Genomic DNA, 23244 nt, shown 5'->3' with positions numbered 1-23244 from the left:
CCAGTGGCAGAGCCACATCGGACCCTGCAGACACACAGCAGGAACCTGGGGAAAAGCTGAGCTGGGTGAAGCTCTGCAGCCAATGGACCCCCTGAAACAGTTACTTCTGGAATTTCTTGCATATTTGGAAATCTTTGCTGGATTTCACACTGGCAATGCTGTATCTTCCTGGACTTCCCCAGGAGTCCGTCCCTACATGGGCTTGTGACACTTGTGTCCTCGGTTTGGGCCCACGCAGCTTTCAAAAACCTCCAAGCTCTGGGATGCCAACAACTTGCTGGACAAACCATTCAGGTGTTTTGGGAGCCTCCCAGAACTTTTGGTATTTCCTGATCTCCAGCCTGAACCTCCCCAGTCCCAGCTGATGCTGCTTTTCTCTGCTCCTGCTGCCAGGCACTGCTGGGAAGAGCCTGTCCTCATCCCTGTCATCCCTTCTCCCAGGCACCAGGCAGTGCTGTCAGGTGTCCCTAAGCCTCCTCTGGTCCACGCTGAGCCAGCCCCAGCTCCACGCACCCTCCTCACAGGGCAAGTGCTCCAGCCCCACCGCATCAGCGGCCTCTCCTGAACCCCTCTGGCTTGTTGATGTCTCTCCCACCCAGGACCCCAAGGAGGACAAGTGCTGAGCAGAGCAGATGACCCCAGAGAGGGGTGAAAGAAGGGAGAAAAACACTGAGAACAAGTCAAGGGCTGCCTTTGGCTTGGCATGGGAAGAAGCAGGGCAACTCAGAGAACTGGCCAGCAGAGCTGGAGGGTGGGGAGAGCTTGTGGGACTGTGTGGTGCTGCCTCAAAGGCAGGCGTGAGGTTTTATTGACTGGACACTGTCGTTGAATGGACTTGGAGATGTCTGCCGTGGCCAGGGTGATCTGCTGGTGCCCTGGGGAGACACGGCCAAGGCTGCAGTGCCTGGTGGATAACATCGATGCCGAGAAGAAGACAACCACTTTGTGGGGCAGAGTGGTAATGACATTGTGCTAGACACAGACGCAGGTGCCAGGGCCAGAGCCCCGCCAGAGCGAGCCCATTGTGATGTCTCCGAGCGATGCACTGTGAGAGCCATGAGCGACGCACTGTGACTGCGTGGCCCTGGCTGCTCATATGCGGGCGCAGAGTCCCACCGCGCCGGCTAGTGCCCGCACTCCGGCTGAGCGGTTACGTGAGGTCTGGAGTGAGGAGCGAGGTTGGCCTTGGTGCTGGTGTCGTGCCCTGGGAGTTGCTGCAGTAGCTCTCAGTGCCCTTCCCAGAGCCATCGGAGCTTCTTCCGCGGCCCTGCGTCGTTCGGGCCGTCGGGAGACCCCGGACGAGCGCTCAGAGCAGCAGAGGTGAGTGCGGTGGGGACACCTTGCCCTGGGCCCTGGGCAGCTGGAAGGGTTTCCTCCTTGAGGGAGCTGCACAGCTCTTGCAGCCGGCCCCGGCTCGGCCCATGCCCATGGCCTCTTGTCTGCCTTTTGCAGTGTGACTCCTGCTGCTGCAGCGCCGGTGAGAGGGAGCGGCTCGTCATCGCCACTTCTCCCCAGCTCACCTCAGCAGGTGGAGAGCATGGCCACGGAGCTGGACGCCCGCTGTCCCATCTGTCTGGACAGCCGGGTGAACACCAGCTACGTGCTGCCATGCCTCCACCGCTTCTGCTTCGCCTGCATCCAGCGGTGGGCTGAGAGCAAGCCCGAGTGCCCCCTGTGCAAGCGCAGGGTGAGCTCCATCGTGCACTCGGTGCGGGCGGACAACAGCTTCAAGGAGCTCGTCATCCCACCACCTGCGGAGGCACCGCTCGGCGCCCAGCAGGCAGACGCAGCTCCTGCCCAGCCAGCTGCCCGACCAGAGGCTGCAGGACCAGTGCCCGCAGCCTCTGTGGGCGGCCTCCACCCCTTCGCCTGGGCGTCCCTCTTCCGCCTCTACCCTGCTGTGCTCCAGCCCCTGCTGCCCTGGCTGCGCCACGAGCTGGGGCAGCTCCTCGGGGATGACAGCAGGGCAGCCTCAGAAGCGCAGCGCAACGTCATCTCAGGGCTGCGCTTCTTTGGCCTGGACGAGGGGGCCCTCGCCCTGCTGCTCAGGACCTCCCTGGGCAGGCAGACGGCCGGCTTCGTGCAGCGGCTCCTTGCCGCTGCCGTGCAGCGCTGCAGCGGGGAGGCCCGAAACATCCTGGGCCTGGGGGCCTCCCCAGCTGCCGCAGGACAGGAGGGCAGCCCTGCAGCAGTCCCCAGCCACGCTGCCGCATCGCTGGGGACACCAGCAGCCGGCCCAGAGAGCTCCGTGGAGACCAACGCACAGGAGCTCTCTGGGACCTCAACCGCTGCCCTCCGCCGGGGACCCAGCCGCCGTCCATCCAGCCCGGTTCCTGCACCTGGAAACCAACAAGCGGCAGCAGAGGAGCCGGAGGAGGCCGGGGCTGGTCCCTCCACTGCTGGCCAGGGTGGGGACCAAAGACGCAGGGGGCCCCGGCGAGCTGCCAAGAGGAGGGCCCCCACTTCCCAGGACTCTGCCCCACCCGCAAAGAGGCCACCCCGCCGGCGACACTAGCACAGTGCCCCAGGAGCTGGCCTAGCTGGGGCTGGGCCAGCACATGGGGCACACGCCGGCAACCGGGGGGGAACAGGAGGGCTCACAGCACTCTAAGGCTTTTAGACAAAGCAAATAAAGCCAGGAAAACTGCAGAAAACGTCTCAGTATTTGTGACAAGACAGTTGGTGTCTCCACCCCTTGCCTTGTGGCAGACAGTTCTCCAGGCGAGCCTGCACTAATGTAGAGCAGAGCAGTACATACTCTTCCCCCAGCCAGCTGGTAATGCAGTGTTTGTCATAAAATGAAACTGATTTCATCAAACACAACTTTCCCTTGGCCCACCCATGTCAGTGGTGACCAATGGCTGCGTTTTCTTTCAGTTTTTTTTCAGGAATTCCCAGAATAATCTACTGTATAATTTTAGGAGGCATGAAGGCAGACTGACAGACTTGTAATTACCATGGTCTTCTTTCTTCCCCTTTTTCAAAACTGCGACAACATTTGCTAGCCATTACGCCTGGGAGTTCTCCATATTCCCAAGACAATGGAAAAATAATTGAGAGGTCTCTTGATGGGATTAGCCCTCTCTTTGAGTACCCTGGGATTAATACCATTTGGCCCCATACACATATATATATATCCAGCTGGAGTGGCAAATCATGCTCAAATTCAGAGCTTGCTGGGAGTTTATCGTTCTTGCTGTCAGGGTCTTTCCACTCAGTGCTCTTGTGTTGCCAGGGCTCATCATGGATTTTAAAGTCAGAGGTGAAAAAGGCATTAAATGCCTCTGCTTTGTCTGTGCCATGGATTGACAAGCTGCATCTGCATGTTTCTTTCAATGTCACTCCCTGTTACTGAAGGATAGAGAAAACAGTATTTATCCTCCTGACCCTTTATGTAAGTGTCCCAAGGCCCCAAAGTCTCTTCTGACTGCCTTTGGACTTCTCTTTGCAACTTCATCACTGCCTACATTAAAAAAACAAGAATGGATAATAATCTGAGAGCAATACCAGGCTAGGAAGTCTTCTAGCAAAATCTTTCACCAAGCCCACAGCGAGGCAGCACAACCCCTATGGGTTGTGTTTCTCAGAAGGAAGTCACCAATGACAACATCTTGTTTTTTCTCAATGGAGGTGGCCATGATGTGGGGGTGGCTTGCCCACGGTGACTGTTCCAACCTGGATGGGTCATCGTCCACATCATTGCTTCTGTGTCCTTCAAGTTCCAGGGTAACACACTTCTTGTGTAAGAGTAGCTGGGAAGACAAGGTAGGCGAGAGGGGATTCACCTGCCATCCCCAAGCAGAAACTGGCTTCTGTTCCCCCTTATCTCTTAAGCCACCACTTTCTATCTGGTGGAGAGAGAATAAGGGGTCCTTTGTATCACATGTGAAAATGTTGACACATCTGTCCCTGGAATGGTGGAATATTACTCCATCAGCTGATCTCTTCACAGGCTCCTTGATGCTCCTCAGCCTGCCCACCTCCTCCAGTAGCTCTGCCGTCACGCTGAGCAGTTCTTCTACCTGGGTGCACCTCCTACAGGTGTGCTCACTGCTGCTGTTAGCTACTGAGAGAAAACTTGGGCATACCTATACTAATACACCTGTTACACCTTCAAAATAACATGTTGCAGAATGAAACTCTAGGATTTTAAGGATCCAGATAACAATTATTTTTGGATTAATACAGAAGCAATTTAGAAGATTTTGACCCCTATACTTAGCTACACTTAGCTGATTGTTGATGTATTTTTTTTATTTTTATTTTTTAAAGTTTCTGACCTCAAGGCACTGTTATTTAACTGTTTTATATATTTGTGCAAGTGAATGATCAGTGTTTTTCCATCATATCCATTTTGACTGACTCTCTTGATTGTTTCAAAAGCCAGTTTCACAAGACAAGTTTTCAAATGTTCCTACCTTCATAAAGATTCTCTTTTAACCTAATGAACGTTTCAAGATACCTGTTTTTAGCATGCCAGTTACTGTGGTTTAATATCAAGAACATCTCAGTAGTTGTGCCTTCCTGAACCACAAGCATACCAATTTTTGAATAGCTAACTACCTTGAAAATTAAAGAGTCACAATTTAGACACTTCAGAGGCTAATTCCATCACTGTGAGGATTGTATTTCTACTCTTTGTACTTGAATTGATTTGATTCTGCTGTTTTCTTTCATCTTCGCCCTGACTCAATTCTATAGGACTACAAAGTGTTTTGTGTGCTCATTTAGCCATTACTTCTGTAGGAAGGACATAAAGAACATATCAAATAAAAGACAACCTATCATTTGATTTCCCATGAATGAACTTCACACCATTGTGTCAATCTCCCTTGTGACATTTTTGCAACTCCAGCAAGGGTATTTGATATTTCAACAAATCTCGTTGCCTTAAACTATTCTATATAACTTCATGTTATGACCTTAAAAAAACACTTCTTTGAATTTTTTTTTCAATTGACTCATCAAAATAAAAACACAAAAGCTGAGGAAACTAAAGATTCCTGCAATAAAGCACTGGAAAGATACCATAAGTGAAATATCTATCACTATTTTGTCTGAGTTCTGTAACAGCTTAAACAGATTTATATCCAAACTAGGTGGCTCTGCCTTCCGTCTTCCTGCCTCTGTCAGCTTTAGCATTCATGTAACTCAGCAGTAAACTGGTTCAGGGATTTCATTTTCATGTAGGTGAAAAGCAACCCTTTTTCTGTAAAATTCTCAACTGCACCTAGCACATGACGCAGCCACACACCTGCTTGCTCATGTAAACGGGCTTATTGACTGCAGATGGATTTAGATCACACTGCTGTGTTCTCAGTTATTGGCTGTTTTTTGCTTGTTGCATATTCTACACACACACTACAGACATAAATGGTCTACAGGGACTGAAAAATTTACGGAGTTTTCTTTTTCATTAGCAAAGACATATAGAGAAATAGCATAATCACTTTTAAAGTGACATCTCTGTCATTTGAATTTACACCCATGGAGGTGAGAGGAGCAGCAAACACTTCACAGACAGTACTTCAGGTGCTCTGCAAATTTAGGAAGAGATCATTCTGTATTTGCTTCACATAAGTATTTTTGCAGGTCAAATGACCAGACGCTAACCCTGCATAAAACCTCAGTTTTAATCCAGATTAAACTTTTTTTTTTTTTTTTTTTTAATAAAAAATGAAATACATTTATGATTATGTAATAGAAGCACTTGGACTTGCCAAAATGCAAAACAAATTCCCATTAACATAAATGGTCTAAGTATAATATATTATGTGTCCTAAATGAAGTTCTGAATCCGCCCAACTCTTCCTGGCCGAACATCTTCCAGAAGAACATTAACTGAACCTTGGGGAACCATGCAGTAACTAGTTCAGTGGGACAATTTTCAAAGTTTCTTCTAGAAATGAAAACATAGGCTGAGGCTGCTAAAGAAGCATTGTAGTAACATCTTCCCCTGAGTAGCATCAGAAGAACCATTCACATAAACAGTGGCAGAAAAAGGAGAAAAACTGTAGTTCCATCGACCCAGCAGGAAGGTAAACAAACTTACTATAAAAGAAAAGCCATGTTTATCAAGCTTTCACTGAGCTTAAAAATAAGCTAAGTAATGGATTTAAAAATACCCTCTGAATACTTAACTGATGATGTTTCAAGCTTCCCATAAGCTGAGGAGCAAGGAGAAGCAAACACCATGACCCTGTGGAGTATCGCTATTCCAATTAAGATGGGAGGCACTCAACTGCTGTAGTGAGGGAATTAACATCAAACCCCTTATGGCTCTAGTCCTCAGTTGCAGTCTATCACATAAAAAAAAGACAGATGACACAATCACCAGGTAAATACTCTTCAAAATACCTTCCTCTGCTTGCTTCAGAAATACAAAAGAGTAATTCAGCCTACACCATCTGTGCTGGCTCTCCATTGAAAGAGAGGTCACAGCCTGTGTCCCTGTGATCGCCCTGCTCACAGCCCCTCTGCTCACCGGGAGGCGAGGGAAGCTCTGGCACTGAGGTCCAGCAGGCCACGCTGTACAGGAGACACTGCTGGCTAGACCACTCCTTTATCTGTACACCTTGAGTCATGGTCCACACAAAGAGGTTTTGTCTCTTGATGCACTTTAGATACAGCCGCAGCTATTTTTTTTTTTGTATTTCCACAAGATATCTGCACAACTACAAAATTCCACTGTCATCAGAACGCTGAAGAGTACGCTTACATGGGAGTAAATTAAAGAAAAAAATGTTATTGAAAAGAGGAGAAAAAAAGTTTCCTAAACTTTTTTCCATTTTATTCCTTTAATTGACAGTTACCACCAGGCAGTTTTTTTTGTTTATTTGTTACGTACATTATAAAGGTAATCATAACCATTTCATTTGGGTTCACTTAATCATTTAATAATGGGAATGACAAGACTTATGAAGATACAATTTAAGTTTGCAAAGCAGTTTTGAGAAAAAAAATGGATTAAGCAAAATTAAGAGTTACGTTTGTATTACAGAAATTGTTTCAAGAACATGCTATTAATTCAGCTGGTTGCCACAGAGTTGGTATAGGCCAGACTGAGATCAATGTAACAAAACAATTCTGAATGGTTTCCTAAGAATGGGGAGCGCAAAATCTTCATTTACACAAATCAATGCACTTGGTGACTTCAGCAATGTCACGATGAATGCTGAGCAGTTTTTGATGGGTTTAAACTTAACTTTCAAATAATCACATACCATGCTGAAAAATGATCGGCATGTCTTCCATTTCGCTAAATGAGGGAACAATTAAATGGCCTTTTATTTAGCAGCAGCTAAAATACTGGAATGTTCCAGCCAAAGAAAAGGAGGAATTCAACTCAAGTGATGAAGAATACTTGGCTTTCCGAGGCACGGAAGAGAGAACACAAAAAGCATCTTGCACACACGATACAGTACTAAAATCACCAAGACCACAGGGAAAAGGGGAAAAAATAAAAAAAGCAGGAAGGCAAGTTCTCAGAGGCTAGTGCGGAGTGGAAAGGCATACTCTGAACCGAGAGGAAGGGAGCTGACTCTTGAATCTTATGAGGATTTTGAATATAGTATTTGTAAGAAAAACTACGTTTTTCCATCCACATTTCCACTTGACAATCTGATTCAGGCAAAAGGGGGAATGATACAGCCAAGGAACAGATAAAATTAGTCGCACTGACACACATGGCTGGTTATCTTCTCATCACTGAAATAACGTGGAGCAAATAATGATGTTTTTTGAAAAGTTCAGAAGTTTCTCTTAGGCTTCATTTGGTTCAATTGCTCTGAATTCCTCAGTCAATTTTCCATTGCACTGGCACTTTACAGTTCTCCTGTATCATTAAAGCCACTTCTTTTTTTTTTTACAAACCCTTACTGTACTAGGTTATTTTATACAGAAGATCAGGTTTTTTACTGGGCTGCTGTTCACTAGCCTGGCAGCTGACGGCTCATTCTGACATTTTGACCTGAGCCATATCAGACCAGTGTCAGTTTATCTTCTGTGGCCGAGCACGGAAGCCCATGCTGTGAGACTGACAAAATACGGGGGCAGAGAAGGATTTCAGGTGTGTGTTTTGACATCTCCTTGTCCAGGTATTTGAATCACACACCCATTCGCGGCTGCGTGTGGCTACAAAGCCCAGCTCAAAGCCAGCAGCCCGTCAGCCTGAACTCCAGGATGCCCAGCGGGTGGCGAGCAGGCAGGGCGCTTATTTACACACATGAAGCCGGCAACCCGCCTCGTTACGACCAACGGCTCCCATCTGCCGCTCGGAGCCGCCGTTGAACGTGGCAGCAGGGGCGGGGCAGCGCGCAGCACCCCACCCCTCAACCCCCCCTCCCACCGCCATCTTGTGTGGAGGCAGGGGCGGGGCTGGGTCCGGGCGGCGGCCGCGGGAGACGTGGCAGCGCGTGGCGCTGGGCGGGGCTAGTGCGGGTGGGAGGGAGGGAGGGAGCGTAGCAGCGCGCATGCGCCGCGCCGCGGGGGCTGCCGGGACTTGTAGGCGGCGGCGGCTGCGGGCCGGGTCCGTGCCTCGTCCCTGCCGGCGGGGCGCGGGGCGCGGGGCTCCCCCTGAGGCCGCGCGGCGGCGGCGGGGGCCGGGCGGCGGGGCCGGGCCTGGGGGGGGGGGGCGCGGGCAGCGCGGGGCCGGGGGGGCCGCGTTGGCAGCGGGAGGCCGGGAGGGAGTGGCCGCGGGGCTGGGCAGGGCCGGGCAGGGCCGGGCCGGGCGGCGGGGTCGCGGTCGCGCCGCTGCCGTCGCTGCCCCGCGCTCACCGGTGCCGGCTGCGGCGGTAGGGACGGGGACGGGGCCGGGGCCGGGGCCGGGGCTGGGGCCGGGGCTGGGGGCGGCCCGGGGCGGGGGGGCGCTTGGTGCCGCCATGGTGAAGTGGTGGGGCTGAGGCAGGCCGGGCTCTGGCTGGCGGTCAGTGAAGGCTTTTATTTATTTATTTATTTATTTTTCGTCCCTCGGTTGCCTCTCCTCAGAGCTGTGGGCTTCAGGACAAGTCATTTACCACCAGGTGATTGAAATGGTGATCCCTGCCTGCCCTTCTTGTGGCTTCAGCGAGGCTTTGTGTGTCCTCTAGGTCCCGTCTGCAGGTTCTGGAGGAAGTTTTACCTCTGTCTCTCTCTCCCCCTCTAAAATAGAATAAAGCAGCGTGAGGAATGTTTCAGACGAAACTTTTAACTTCTCGTGTTGCAAGTATGTTGTCTTTTTGACCAGCATCAAGTTCATCTTTAATAGGATGTCATTCATCTTTGTCACTTTCTTTATTGCTTGCCCCTTGGGCAGTCAGTCTGTGCTAATATTTTATTTGAATCTTTAAGTTCTTGGGCTTTTTTGCCCCTTGGGCTTCTGGCCTCTTCAATGGAAGTATGTGCCTGTGACTCAGTTAATGCAACCTAGGATGTACCATTTTATTTGAAGTGGTGTTTGCTTTGGGTGTATGGCTCCAAACAGTTCATTTGCTCAGATAAATAAATAAATGGCTACTGCTTATTCTGGAAAGCTGCCAACTCTGTTTAGCCATTACTAGTGTGAGTAACCACACACAGCGTGTTTCTTTACTTTACTTACACTTTTAGTAAAATAGTTATACATATTGTGATTTAAAGATGAAAAGTTTAATAGTGTTTGGATTTGATATTCCAGCTGTACTTTTTTTTTTTTTTTTTCATTTTAGGCTCCGGTTGGAGAACAGTTTTGTCCCCTAGAGCTCTTGAGTATATTGTGTGTTTTTTATTAGCAGGAGTATCTACTGAAATACAAGAAGGGGTTAATTAAGAATGACTGAAAATAAGACCTTAGTATAAACTCTAAAGTATGACTGATTTCTGGATAATGTGTTTTTATCCATGTGAAATTTGCTAATCTCCATTTGTGGGCAATCTTATCATTAACTGTCAATTTCTTATATTAGAGTAATAACCTGAAGAATGCTTTTGAAGTATGGTTCTGTCATTAAGATTATTGCTGAAATATTAAAGCAAATGTAATCACTTCCTATTAAACTAAAGTCAAAAGATGATTAATTTCCCAGCTCAGCCTTTTAGTCTCTAAATCGAATGATTTAGTTCCTGCTTTTAACATCAACTCCATTAAAATTTTCAGTCAGAGCTTTAGCCTGTTTTTCCGTCAGCACACACAGGCCTTGCATTTGGGAATTAGGTTAATGGCTGAGATTCATCTGGTGAGAATCAGTAAAATGCAGTTACCAGTCAGCTAAGGACAGACCTTGCAGATATGGCACACTTTCCCTCTGTAATGCCAGGATTAAGTGTCTTCCCTAATGCATCCTATTAATACTGATAAAGATTTCTTTTAAACCAACCAACCAAACAAAAAAGATGGAAGCCTAACAAAAGTAATGTCTGTCCTTAAATGAGTTATGTTAAGGAAGGCTGGTCATTGGGAATGTAGGGAAGTTGTTGTTTTGTTTTGTTTTTCTGTATTTTCCTTTTCTGCATCACTTCTTTTGCTTTCATATACGCATAAGTAAGGGTTTTCTTCCAATTAAATGTGGTGAGATTATCAAACTTGTGATATCAACTTCTGGTCAAAAATCGGTAGATGGCAGTACTGCTGTAATTTTCACCTACTTGTACATACTGCAGTTTGCTTGTCTCAAGCTTTTCTTTTGTCTCTTCAGCTTAGTAATACACTGTGTTCCAGTTTGCAGGAAGGACTATAAAAGTCTGTGTATTTAAATTAACGTTTGAATTAATTTTTCCATCTATTTGTGTTGCATTACGTGGCAATATTTGCTTGAAAAATATTTGCTGATGATAAAGCAGCGACAGAAGAGAGGGGAGAAGTAAAGAATGTAGTAAGTTGCACATCAGCATGTGTTTTTGGCTAAACAGAATGGCTTGAAGATTTGCAGCATGGCTGGCTGTGATGAATAATATTTTGTAGAAACTTAGATGGAATAAAAACTGTCTAGGTAAAAAGCAGTAAATCTCACTGTAGCTTTCTATAGACTTATATCCTTAAGAAATGAATCTTAATTTTCAGGGGCTACTCGTTGTAAATTGGTTTTGTCTTGTCGTATAACTAATAACTTAAACCTTTATTTTTTAGACAGGCCAATTCAAGCAGTAGTTAAGGATTTGTATGATTTACTGGGGAACTTCTGCCCTGCAGCTTCTCTTAGGGAAGTTGGAAATCCTCCTTTGAAACTTTGAGGACATTATTTTTGAAGTTTGCGGATTCCTTGTATTTTTTTTCCTGTTTCTTTTTTTTTTTTTTCCTGTATTTTTTTTTTTTGTTCTGTTCTTACACATTTCTCATATACTGCTTGCTTCCCAATTTCTCATATATATCTGTGCTCAGACAGGCCATTTAGATTCAAATGCTAACCCATACATGCTGCAGAATTAGTTCTAATTATATGTCATGCTGGACTCTTTTGACATGATGAGCTATTATCTTCCAATTACATCTATTGTGTTTTTCCTTTCCTTTCTTTTTGCAAACTCCCTTCTGTCCTGTCTTCACTTATTTCTTGTCTTATTTTTCTCTTTAACCTTTTTTGTTTGTTTGTTTAAATTATGTTTCTCCATGCAGCACTTGCAAACTATGACTAGCTTATGTTGAGAATTCAGTGTTTAGAAAGCAGTTATTTGTGCAGGCTGCCAGGTCAGGACTTGACAATGAATTTGACTGTTGTGTGACATTTCTCAATCTTGTGTTCTTCATAGCCAGAGCACGGTCCGTTTCCCTCTCAGAGCTGCAAAAGGATGTCTTGGGGCAGGGGGGAATCAGGGAGTAGGAGCTCATAGAAAACGTGAAGACATGTAAGCTGAAAGGCTTTTTGGGTAGATGGAAAAATAAAAGAGTGAAAGTAATGAATTGGGAGGGGGAGGAAAATATTACAGGCTGCCCTGGCTGTGTGATTTGTGAAGGAATAAATAAATCTCTGCCTTTCCACCCAGAGGTGGGGAGAAGTTGTCTCTTCTCCAGCTATTGGCAAAAATCCCAATGGATTATAGTGGACAATACATGAAGGAGTATAGGATGTGTTAGGGTCAGGGGATAAAGCTTGAGGCAGGCAGAAGGGAGGCAGAGCAGCATACTTGTGACAGGGTACCAGCAGGAAGGCATCCAGCTTACTGGGGACGTGTCCTGGTGATGCATGCCCAGGGCTGTGGGCCCTGGGGAAATGGGAACAAACCCCACTGCTGGCAGGGTTCCCCTCGTGAGCCGCTGTCTTTGACCAGGCTGGGTTGGCAGATGGTTGGCTGTCCTGCAGTCTCCCCAGTGAGGGGAGAAAACGTGAAAACACCGATTTTTATTTTTATTTTTTTTCATATTTTGGGCCCCCTCCTTTTTATTTTATTTCTATTTCAGGAACTGACTTGCAATTTTTGCTGCAAGCTGGGCGGTGCTGTAGCAGTTCTTATTTTAAAGGCAGTAGAGAAAAGCAACTACAGACTCTATTTACATTACTGCTTATCCCTAGTTTTCCAGATGCCAGTTCAGGTTTCTTTTTTTCGTCAGCATCTTTTTTTGGCCCCACCTCCCTCCCCCTTCCTGCATTTCCAATGTCTGTCAGGCTTTGAAAAATGCTTTGTGTGGAGTTTTTGAGAAGTGGCCCTGTGGAACCTTTTTGGTCATTCTGCATGGCCAGGGTGTTTAATTTTGGTATCAGCTGCATTCAGGGAGCAGATCAGCGGAGCCTCGATAAAATAAGATGTTTCTAGGAGGTTTGGGTCAGTGATTACTTCAGTTGCACAATGGAAAATTCTTCCTGGCTTTGCAGTGTATAATTGGAAGAAGGATGACTTAGAAATGCTTTTACGGATGGAATGTAAACTCACGTAACCTGATTAAAAGACAGAAATCTTATCACTGCAAATTCCTCTGCGTAGTGAAGTTTAACGGGAGGCTGTGTGCAGTTCCTTTCTCAGGGACGACGAGATGGATGTGCTAACTCTGTAAGGACAGTCTGTGCACCACCAGGCAGTTACTGACCCATCCATCCTGCCTAAAGCGAAGCTTTTAAATGGATTAAAGAGGTCCCCAGAAACTGAAGTCTTTCCATCATAAGAGTTTTCATGAAGAGTGCTGTCTGTATATTGTATACCACGTTTGCTTGCTGTCTGAGGCTGGGCGCATTTAATATTGAATCATTTATGCAAAGCTTAGTGGTTTGGCAAAGGGTCTGGAATTTCTCCTCCCGTAAGATTTTGATGCTTTCATTGTTTTTTGAGTTATGCTTTAAGCCTGACAGGACTAAAAGTTGCATCCTACTTTTTGGATCTTTCAGTTTGGTTATGAGTTAATTCTTTCCTCCACTTTAAACTTACAGTTGTCTATGCACTTAAACAACAGTGGGATAGTGAGGATATTGTTTTTGGTTTATGTTTTGGTTTTGTTTTGTTTTTTTTTTTTTTGAGAGAGGAAGAAATGTGTTTTTGCAAGTGGAATTACTTTTATATGCATGTGGGTATTCTTACTCAACACATTATCTACGCCTTTTCCTCTATAAATTGTTAAGGGAATAATCTGGCACTCCTCAGTAGCTGCTGACGTAATGGATATGGTGGAAAATGTTTGAGTGTCTCAGTTTTTCATATGTATAATTATGTAGGGTTTTTATTTTATTAAAATTTCCTTAAGAAATGTTCCTTCAGGGAGTGATACAAATCCTTGGTGTGTAGCTTACCAGGCCTGGGAGGAGGCGGGGCTTTCTGTTTGCTGTCTCTGCACTGAAGAACAAAATTCTCCAGGTGTTTTTGAGTCTTGATTTTTATATATATATTTTTTTACCTCTCCTTTTCTTGTCCGAAGGCTTTACACAATAATTTTAAACTTTTAAATGAATGCATAGCTTTGCTTTTTCAGTAGTGGTATATTTTGAAGGTTTACTTAAAAGTGTTACAAGATGAACTTGGTCTTCAAAACAAAAGCTGAATTTGTCATTTGTCTTTGTTTCTAACACTGTTACCAGACTAGTACGATACATGGATTTTACAGGAATTGGCTGTACTGGAAGTCTTACTCAGTGTACTATTCATAACGTCTCGAGTTCATTTGATTTCCATGGAATTTTAGCCGTATTTGAACTAAATCCTGTCTGGTTTCATTTAGCTTTCTTGGGGCTTAATTAAGCTGGCCCAAAGTACTTCCTTAAGGTAGGCAAACCGCTGGTTAGAAATTAGGTCACAGAGTCAGGAGCCTCTGGGCTGGTTCCCTGCCATGCTGATTTTGTTGTTCATAGTGTTCAACTAGGTGCTTTGGTCCAGGTGCGATGCTCAGCAGCGTCTGCTGAAATTTCTAGGCCTGAGATGGTTACAACTTCTTGTTCAGTGCTGTTTCTCTGCTGCCGGCAGGGGGAGGCTTTGGTCCTTGGTCTTGCCCTGGTCATGTTTTGCATCTTTTCCTGCTGTAGCTCTGAAAATTACAGGCCTTTGAATTGCTACCACTCAATAATGCAGCAAAGTACTGCTTGGTAGATAGGTTTTTCTTACAATGGCATGAGGGGGTTGAGATGGGTAACTATGTCTGTAGTATTGCTCATCTAAATACCATCAGTATGTATTAGACACAGTAAATGGGCATGCACAGTAAGATTTTTAGAAAGATGCTTGGTGTCTGACATATTATTACAGTGCTAAAAATAAGGGTAAGGTGTAGGAGAAATGAAGAATACTATATAATTATGTACTTGAGAGCAGACTTTTTTTTTCCTAGAGTTGAGATTTCCCCATTCTGTTGGGTAATGTAAATCACTGTGTTGTGGCCCTCTCATTTTAATTTAAAATTTTTGTTTTGTTGCTGAAATTATGCTTTTTATTTTTTTCTTATAGGTTTTCGTAGCTGAAGGAAAATGATGGAAGAGAGTGGAATAGAGACAACTCCACCTGGCACACCCCCACCAAGCACAGTGGGGGCTACTGCTGCCTCTGCTACACCTGTCTCATTAGGTACCAAAACTTATTTTGCAACTTGGTCACATTTGTTCATGTGTTCTGAAGCACAGCCATTCATTCAAAAATGTTGCAATTAGCATAATTACGGTGCTCTTCTCCAGACTAATCTGAAGGATTTAAATTGTTTCTTAATCATGGAAGTGTGTTTATCTGTTGCACATTTGACACACAATATTTTAAACTTTTTTTTATTTTTGAAACTTTTTTTTATAAAGTTAAATGGATACACTTGTGTTTTTTAAGGATGTGGCCAACTATTAAGAAATAGCACCTTATGCTACAATGCACGGTTAGAAGATCGGCATAGAAGGAAGTTATAGTAGTAAACCTGAAAAGTAATCACTTTTTTAGTACTGTGGGAAGTCAAAGCTATATGTGCACTTAATCTATTTTTTTAAAGGATCTGAACACCATATGCTAAATATCAAATACTTAGTTTTTCTGACACGTCTGGTATTTTGTGCAGTGGTCTCCAAAGTGCTGTGTGCTTACCCCGTGAGGTGCACCAGACAATTCACTGGGGTGTGAGAAGAAAACGTTCAAACTTCTACTGACATTTATTTTTATCTAAAAAAAATAAAGCAATTAAGCTCTTTGAGCATTTAATATATGCCTTGACACCCACCAACCCGAGTGAATAATCCAGTATGTCAGACAGTCAAGTTATGTATGGTATATGAGGTGTCCTTACAGAAGAGTGGGTGTTCCATAACACAGAGGGGTTGACAGTAGCAGCCTCACTTGTTATCTTGCTTTCAGTGTTTCAACACTGTGTGTCTGGTTTAGTGGAATTGTGGATTATATTACCTAGTTTAACTAAACTAACCCTCACAAAATGGGCGAGTGTTTTAGAAAGATTCCAGCACAGATTGAAGATAATGCTAACAATGTGAACACAAGCAGGCAGCAAGGAAATGACAGAGGTGATGCTTCTGCACATTGTAAGAACTCTTTGGTAGCTACATTGTGAGGTAAAAACAATGACGATCTAATCAGATGAGAGAAGAAATTGGCCAAAAAAGTTTCAAAATGTTCAAGACTATTTGAAATGCTGTTTTATATCTGCCACTGTCAGGGATGAACCTTACCCAAAGTTTATACTGTACTTTTTGATACTAGCTAGTGATAGCATGAAGTCAATATAATAAGCAAGACATTTAAAAGCTAAGCATCCAGAACATGAAGACTAAACTTTACAATTTTTTTTGGCAATATTCCAAGTCGTATAGTAGTCAGTACAGTACCTTACCAAATTTCACTACAGTTAATACTAAATTTTTAGAAGCCTCTTCAGAGGCTTCTTTTTTTAACAGTGAAAGACAAAAAACTATGTACCATTGGGGAAACATGTTCTTCCTTTGATGGTAAAAATGGCTGAAATAATACTTGGAAAACAATGCAGTGACAGCACATTGTCAGCAAATACTGTTGAAAGATGTATAGAAAACATTGCTGAAGATTTGAGGAAACAAACTATGCAGTGTGGGAGGTTTGCTATACACTTGGCTGAAAGTATGGGTGTTCCTAGCATGTCTCAGCTTGTGGTATTTGCTGGATTCTGTTTTAATAATGACGTACAAAAGCTATTTCATTGTGAGCCACTAAAGGAGAGATGTGCTGTAGAAGATACATGCTCAACAGTAAATTACCTTTTTAGTAAAAACACAGCTTTATGGGACAACTGTGTAAGAGTAACCACTGATAGAATGGCTGGATGCTTTGGCTGGAATTAAAAAACAGATGGCAGTATAAGGTTACAGAGGTATCACCAAATGTGAAATTTATTTAGTGCATTGTTCGTGTCAAGCTATTGCAGCAAGGAAATTGGAGCTGGAAATGCAGAGTGCTACAGGGTGTTATTGATATGGTTTATTTTATAAAAACAGCCTTTAAATAGCAGAATATTTACAATAATTTGCAGTGAGATGAGGGTTGACCAGTGACATTTTTTGCATGATAGAGGGGTTTGCTGGTTATTTTGTGGCAAAGTGCTTAGAGTTATTGAGCTTAAAGATGAGTTGCATGTTTTTCTGCTATGAAGAGAAAACTTTTCTAAATTGTCTAACCTTTTCTGTAATGACAGTATCAGCATTGTGCTACCTAGCAGATACTTCCTAAAACTAATAGAAAAAAGTAATGTATCCCATAGAGGCAAAGGAGGTGTTTTAACAGGCAATGAGAAAGTACGCTTTTCGTTAGAAACTTGTGATATGGAGACAGCGTTTTGAAAATAGCTGTTTGGGAATGTTTCCATTATTATGTGATGCTTTTTCTGAAAAGTAATACAAGTGCATACCTTTGAAAACTCCTGTCTGTACACATAAATTTAGATGTAAAAGTTCCTGGCTTGTTTAAAAATCTTGAACAGAAAGAGTTTCTGTGGATTTTGAACTGATTTGTTAAAAAATATGAAAGCATAACATTAGTTTGCTTTCTGATTAGCTTACATGAATTTATTATCTGAATTTCAAGAAAAATGCATTAAAGAATTAATGGATGGAATGGAAAAGAAGAATCATGATTTAGAAAGCATAGTGAATGATGCGATTCCTCCACTTGGATCTGGGATCTTTGTGAGGTGTTTTTTCAGCTATGACAGATAGTAAATCCAAGTGTCAGATTAAACTGAGCATAGAACCAAACCTTTTAATCACTATATGAAAATGTTAGACCAAGACTTCAGAAAATAATGAGGCTTACTCAATCACACTGCTCACACTAAAGAAAAAAAAAGTATTAAAAAGAGTATATAATTCTATATTAATATTTGGACTTGAGAGGAGGATCAAAGATTGGCAGAGAGCTGGAGCATCTCACTTAAAAAGACAGTATTAGAAAGGTGGGGTCGCTTAACCTAGCTCTGAGCTGCCTTCCAGTGCCTAAAGGGGGCCCACTGAAAGCTGGGGAAGGTCTCTTTACCAGGGAGCGTAGTAAAAATTAAAGCATTAAAGGCTTTATACTAAAATAGGCTAGATTTCGATTAGACATGAGGAAGAAATCCTTTACTGAGGGTGGTGAGCCACTGGCACAGGTTGCCCAGAGAAATGGATGCACCATCCCAGGAAGTGTTCAAGTCCAGGCTGGATGGGGCTTTGAGCAGCCTTACTTAACAGAAGGTTTCCCTGCTTATGACAGGCGGGTTGAAGCAAGATAGTCTTTAAAGTTCCTTCCAACCCAAACCGTTCTGTGATTCTAATAGTTATTAATAGTATATTAATAATAAGAAGTGTTAGGGAGAGCAGAAAGGTGTTCGTATTACTACTAAAAAGTGTTTCAAAAAAAATGCCATTCATTTTTATCTCATCCTTTTAAAATTTGTTTTATAATGCACATAATATGCTGGTACAGTGCTACAAGAAAGTAATTTATAAATAAAGAAATGTGCATGTATTGGATGATGCTTGCTCAATTTTTTATTATTTTTACTGAGAGGGGTGTATGAGATCAGTGCATTAGTGTAATTCCACGCATCATTTGACTGTTGATCATGTTTAGGCTGAGGTGCATGAATTGCTTGAGCTGATCCAACAGTTTATTGCTATCAAAAAAAAAAAAGATCATTTTTGTTTTTCTAACTTACTTTTCTGGCTGTCGTTGATTTAGTGAGCAAAATTGGCTTATCCAAGGATCATGTGGGGCCAGACTGAGACAGAGAAAGCATAGGGTTTATGGGACTAGACACCAAGGAATACAGGTCTGCCTGGTCAGTATACCTTACAGATTGACACCTCTGAAGTAACTACCCTAGCCCTATATCTAACCTGAGTATACATTTGATTTTTCTTGAAGATGGACACTTCCTGCATCACCGTAACTCCTGTTGATTAAGCATTGACTTAGCTGGCTAGAAATTTCTGCAGCAGCCTTCAGCAGCTGTCCATTCAGTAGACAAATGTTGACTCATCTTTTTCTGTTTTAGGCTAAGGCAAATAGGGTAATGCAAGAAAAAGGGACGTGGATTACATGATACTGTCACAAAAAAATGAGTGGAATCAATGTTGTGTGCAAACTTAAGCAAAACTAACATTCCCTTTCAAGGGAAAAAAAAGCAGACTTGTTCAAAACTTGCTTTTGAAGTTATCTGACCAACTCTGTAACTGAATTTCTGAGGTTAAGGAGTGATATTACTAAAACACATTTTTTTCTCTCTCCTAGCTTTGTCCAGTCCCCTTGCTACACCAAGCATGTCATCTCCAGCATACTCACCACCCATGCCAGCCGCGGTGTCTCCACTTCCTCCTCCTATGATGACTTCGGCTTCTCTTCCGTTTGTACCTTCCGCAGCAGTTTCTACTATTGCACCACCTTTAACTCCTGCCCCACCTCCTATTGCCCCTTCAGCTTTTAGTACCTCCCTGCCCCAGTTCTCTACACCTCCTCCATTAAGCTCTACAGCTGGCCCTGGTCTTTCTGCACCTCCCACTGGTCCACCTATTTCAGGATTTTCCATGTCTTCAACCTATGACATTACCAGAGGTCATGCTGGTCGAGCACCACAGAGCCCACTGATGCCATCATTTTCTGCACCTCCGGTCACAGGTATCTTTTTTTATTTTTTTTATATGCTTTCATGTTTGTGAGACGTGGAGCGTGTTGACCTCCTGGGTGGTGGTCTTTTTTATTCCCAGCTCTGCTACAGTCCTGCAAGTTTAAGTTCTTATTATTCCAGGTACAATTAATTGATATAGCCACACTCAGAAGAATGGAGAGTAGCCTTTAAAATACAGTCATGGTCTAGAACAGAGTCCCTTTTTATGGAGGTCTATTAGCATCCAGGCTTGCAAAAAACTACTTGCAAGATATGGGTTTTGTTAACTTGTGCAGAAGAGTCAGACTGAATGTGGAGACATATCTTTTGTTTAGGACAGAGTCAAGTAGAGACATGGTATTTCCACAGTATGGTATGACATTGCAGGCTGTAATCTCATATTTTAGTTTTATTTTTTAATCTTTAATGAACTGCTCATCCCCTGACACCGGCTTCTATTTTCTTATTTCAAGTCGCTAAATTGCATTAGGACAGCTAAAAATACATACCTTCCATGCAAGCAGTTTCTGTAGTTGCTTGCTCTACTGATGTCATTTTCTGCTAGTGGAATGGAAACTTGGCTGTTTACTTACAATTGGGCCAGGCTTTTTCTGTTATTGGTGATATCTCTTTTAAGTGTTCTGTATTAGGAAAATGTTTAAAAAGACCTATCTGTTGGGCAATGTAAGATAAAAATAACTCTTGATTAAAGCCTGTGTTGGAAAATCTGTTAAAATAGACCTGAATAATGGGGTAAAGGTTCAGGCTAAAATTTTCTATTGTTTGAGTTTCTTTTTTTTTTTTTTTTCTTAAAAATATGTAAAGCTTTTCATTTGTTTGCTCCTTTTTCTATTGCTACTAATTTCCAGCACCCAGGGTTAGAAATTTTCCTACCTCTCTTTTTATTATGTATGAGAACATTCCTATCTTTATATGCAGAGAGCAACACCCATTCCTCTTTTTCCTCAACTGAGGGCATATTATTAAAATTTGAATACAATTAAAAGCACCACTATTGAACTAAGCTCTAATAAAAAAAAACATTGTTTAATTTTACACATAATGTACAGGCAGGCTCAGTTCTATTAGTAGACATTGTTGAACTCATTTACAGTAGTTATATCTGCTAACCTTTAACAAGCAGAATTGTTCTGGGGCCATCAAGAAACGAAGCAAAACAGCCCAGTATTCTTAAATTCTTCCTGCTCATTTTCCTGTTAAACAATGCATGTTGCTACAGTATAACAAATTAAGTGCGGTAGAATAAATGAACGCTTGTGTTTTATTTCTCCCTTTTACAAGGTGTTTTGGCAGATCCTATTACTCAACAAGCATCTTTCTCATCCCCTTTGGCTTCTGGAACTGGAAGTGGTTCTGCAATCACTTTTCCTGAGGAACATGAAGATCCCAGAGTGTCTACTACTCAGGGTGGAGCACCTGCTGGAGGACTGTGGGGGTTTATAAAAGTAAGGTTTTTTCTCTTGTTACCTTTCACAAGAAGTTATGACTTCTTACTGGCTGCAGTAGGACAAACCTTATTTTTTAAATGCATGTTAGTGTGAATCCCATCTTTCCTCAGGTGTCATGTGAAAGGTGGCCATTTTTAGTTGTGATGTTTGTTGAAGCTAATGCTTTTTCTCTTCCTCTGCATAGAAGAGGAAGGACTACACAAATGCAGGTGTTTTAGATTAATTCTGGTTTTTGTGACAGGAAGACTTGCCTAACAGGTTATGTCACCAATTCTTAAATCAGGTGACATTTTAAAAAATCCTTAAGACTTGAAAGCTGCTTTGTACTTCATAGCAATTGGATGCCGAACAAAATGATAATGTTTTACCTCAACAAAATTTATTTTTTTTAACATTTCCTTATGAAGTGAGTTTGATTTCTTTGGGATGCAAGTCCTGCCTGTTCTGTAACAGACAAGTCTCTTCAAGGGGAGAACAATAAAATCTCTTCCACCTAAGAAAAGTTTACCTGAGAAATGCCTAAGATATCTTGTACGACTTTTCTGTTCTACTAAAAAGTGTGAAATGTACACTGAAGAGTGCTGCTCTTGGAGCAGTCTCACAATACCGAGGAAATAGCAAGCAGCATCCACAATTAGAATTTATTAGTCTGTAACCTTTCTGAAGCTTTGGAAAATGCTACATATAAGTAGCTTTGTGTAGATTGTTGCAAAATCCAAGGGCTGTTAAATGCTAAACCCCATCCTCAAGAGCAGCACCATCTTCTTTGCTGGTTTATGCCAAACCTGAAGGAAAGATTGAGGGGACTAACATCGTGATGGGAATGTAGAGTCTTGGAGGGACTTTCAAGCTCTTTGGAATGAGAAAAAGTTGTGACATGGCAAACTCTACCAGCAAGGAATACACATCTTGATAGTGAAGCAGCTTTGAAGCGCCAGATTAAACCTCCATCACTACAGTGAGAGCAGCTTGTTGTGCTGCCCTTTTCAGGGAGATACGTCTTCTCATGGTTATGAAAATACATGGTTTTCCTTCCCTTAAATAATGTCCTTCTCTCAGTCATTATCTTTCTTTTTGTATTTGCAGTAGATGGTAATGTTCCAGAGAATGTTCTTGTGGCATGGTTTTGTAGCCCTTTTGAAAGTATGAGAGCTTGTAGTTGCAAATTATCAGAAAAGCCAATCTCATCCCCATTACTGTTGCCTTTATAGCAGGAAGGTTCAAAAGGTGTCCTGTTTCCATTTTTGGAGAAAATCACTATCTGTCGTCAATAATAAAAACTAAACCTTTATTGACATATTAAGTGTTCTGTGTGGTCCATGTGCTCAGTGGCCTCTTTTTGAGGACTTTTTAGGTCAGAGAATAAGGAATCATTAATTACAATGAAGCTATCAAGTTCTTGATGTTTGTCAGCATACATCAGACTTTGTCTTCTGAAGATGAGCTGGAATCTAGGAGACAAACTGGTAATTACTGTAGAAATGCATCTTGGATTCCTGTTGAAGAACTGAAATAGTAGTTGCAGTAGTTACCCTTGTTTCTATTCTAGATGTAGTCTGAACTACTTTTTTCTCAGGTGTTCTTAAGATAGATGTTTATACCTTCTAGATTCCCTTCAAGTTAGGTAATACTCAAGATTGTGACAATCTAAGATTGACAAGTTTATGGTCTAGAATTGAGATCCAGTTCCCTGGATCTGTCAAAGGTGGCTGAGGAGCGTTATAGATATATTCCAAGATTGGTTGCATCTGTCAGAAGCAAAGTTGGACACTAAAGCAGTCATTGCACCTCATGGCCTGAGTATTTGACTGGTTGAACAAAGAGGACATCAATACCTACATTTTCAACAGATGTGTATTTGCAGTCTTCCAAAGTTGAAGATGCCCCATCTGTTTGGATTTATGTTGACTTAGCAATGACTTGGTAGAAATTCCAAATCTAACTACATCATGGTTCACAGTGTTGTGAACCTCAGTGTTTTGCACTGATAGAAAAAATGTAGATTATTTCTCGCTGCTTTGTGACAGGCCAGTGACCACAAGGCAGTGTGCAAAGGCAGAAGCAGCAGTTTCTTGCTCTTCATGAACTTGATTACCTGCAGGAGATGTGTATTAGTTATTAGTTAGGAAGCCAAGCTGGAAGTGATTGGAGAAGTACTGCTTGACTCCAGAAGTGGAACTTCCTACTGGCAGCATTTCTGCGGATCTTATTCCCTCAGGTCTCTTCTTCTTCACTTGAAGCAGACAAACCTTAAATTATGAGAGAACTGAAGAAGGAATATTACTAGAACTGAAGAAGGAATATTACTGGCCT

The 23244-nt window shown here is 42.9% G+C and overlaps 2 protein-coding genes across 9 annotated transcripts in view; both read left to right on the top strand.

Annotated features, from left to right (window-relative positions):
* Positions 1-268: 268 nt before the first annotated feature.
* On the top strand, positions 269-2593 carry LOC140000760 (uncharacterized). Its single transcript, XM_072031499.1, has 2 exons — positions 269-1320; positions 1453-2593. The coding sequence occupies exons 1-2, from the start codon at positions 1097-1099 to the stop codon at positions 2513-2515; spliced, it is 1287 nt and encodes a 428-aa protein (XP_071887600.1). The 5' UTR covers positions 269-1096; the 3' UTR covers positions 2516-2593.
* Positions 2594-8415: 5822 nt separating this feature from the next.
* PRRC1 (proline rich coiled-coil 1) overlaps positions 8416-23244 on the top strand; it is a 30158-nt gene continuing 15329 nt past the window's right edge. The window contains exons 1-6 of one of the 8 annotated variants that reach the window (XM_072030977.1): positions 8508-8527; positions 8986-9020; positions 9148-9202; positions 14812-14928; positions 19090-19473; positions 20765-20928. In XM_072030977.1, coding sequence (XP_071887078.1) covers positions 14832-14928; positions 19090-19473; positions 20765-20928 — 645 coding nt within the window. In that variant the 5' untranslated portion in view covers positions 8508-8527; positions 8986-9020; positions 9148-9202; positions 14812-14831. Of the gene's footprint in view, positions 8528-8644; positions 8793-8841; positions 9021-9147; positions 9203-14811; positions 14929-19089; positions 19474-20764; positions 20929-23244 lie in introns of those variants that run through there. The other 7 variants (XM_072030976.1, XM_038170485.2, XM_038170484.2 and 4 more) reach the window with 7 other exon arrangements.

The sequence above is a fragment of the Anas platyrhynchos genome, chromosome Z (genome assembly GCF_047663525.1).
Source record: "Anas platyrhynchos isolate ZD024472 breed Pekin duck chromosome Z, IASCAAS_PekinDuck_T2T, whole genome shotgun sequence".
Taxonomy (NCBI): domain Eukaryota; kingdom Metazoa; phylum Chordata; class Aves; order Anseriformes; family Anatidae; genus Anas; species Anas platyrhynchos.
This window is presented reverse-complemented; position numbering and strand designations above follow the sequence as displayed.

Bases quoted from the DNA above. Each gene is read 5' to 3' on its own strand.
- LOC140000760 (XM_072031499.1), top strand. From the start codon at position 1,097: ATGCGGGCGCAGAGTCCCACCGCGCCGGCTAGTGCCCGCACTCCGGCT. The intron at 1,321-1,452 runs GTGAGTGCGGTG...TGCCTTTTGCAG, and splicing joins GAGCGCTCAGAGCAGCAGAG to TGTGACTCCTGCTGCTGCAG.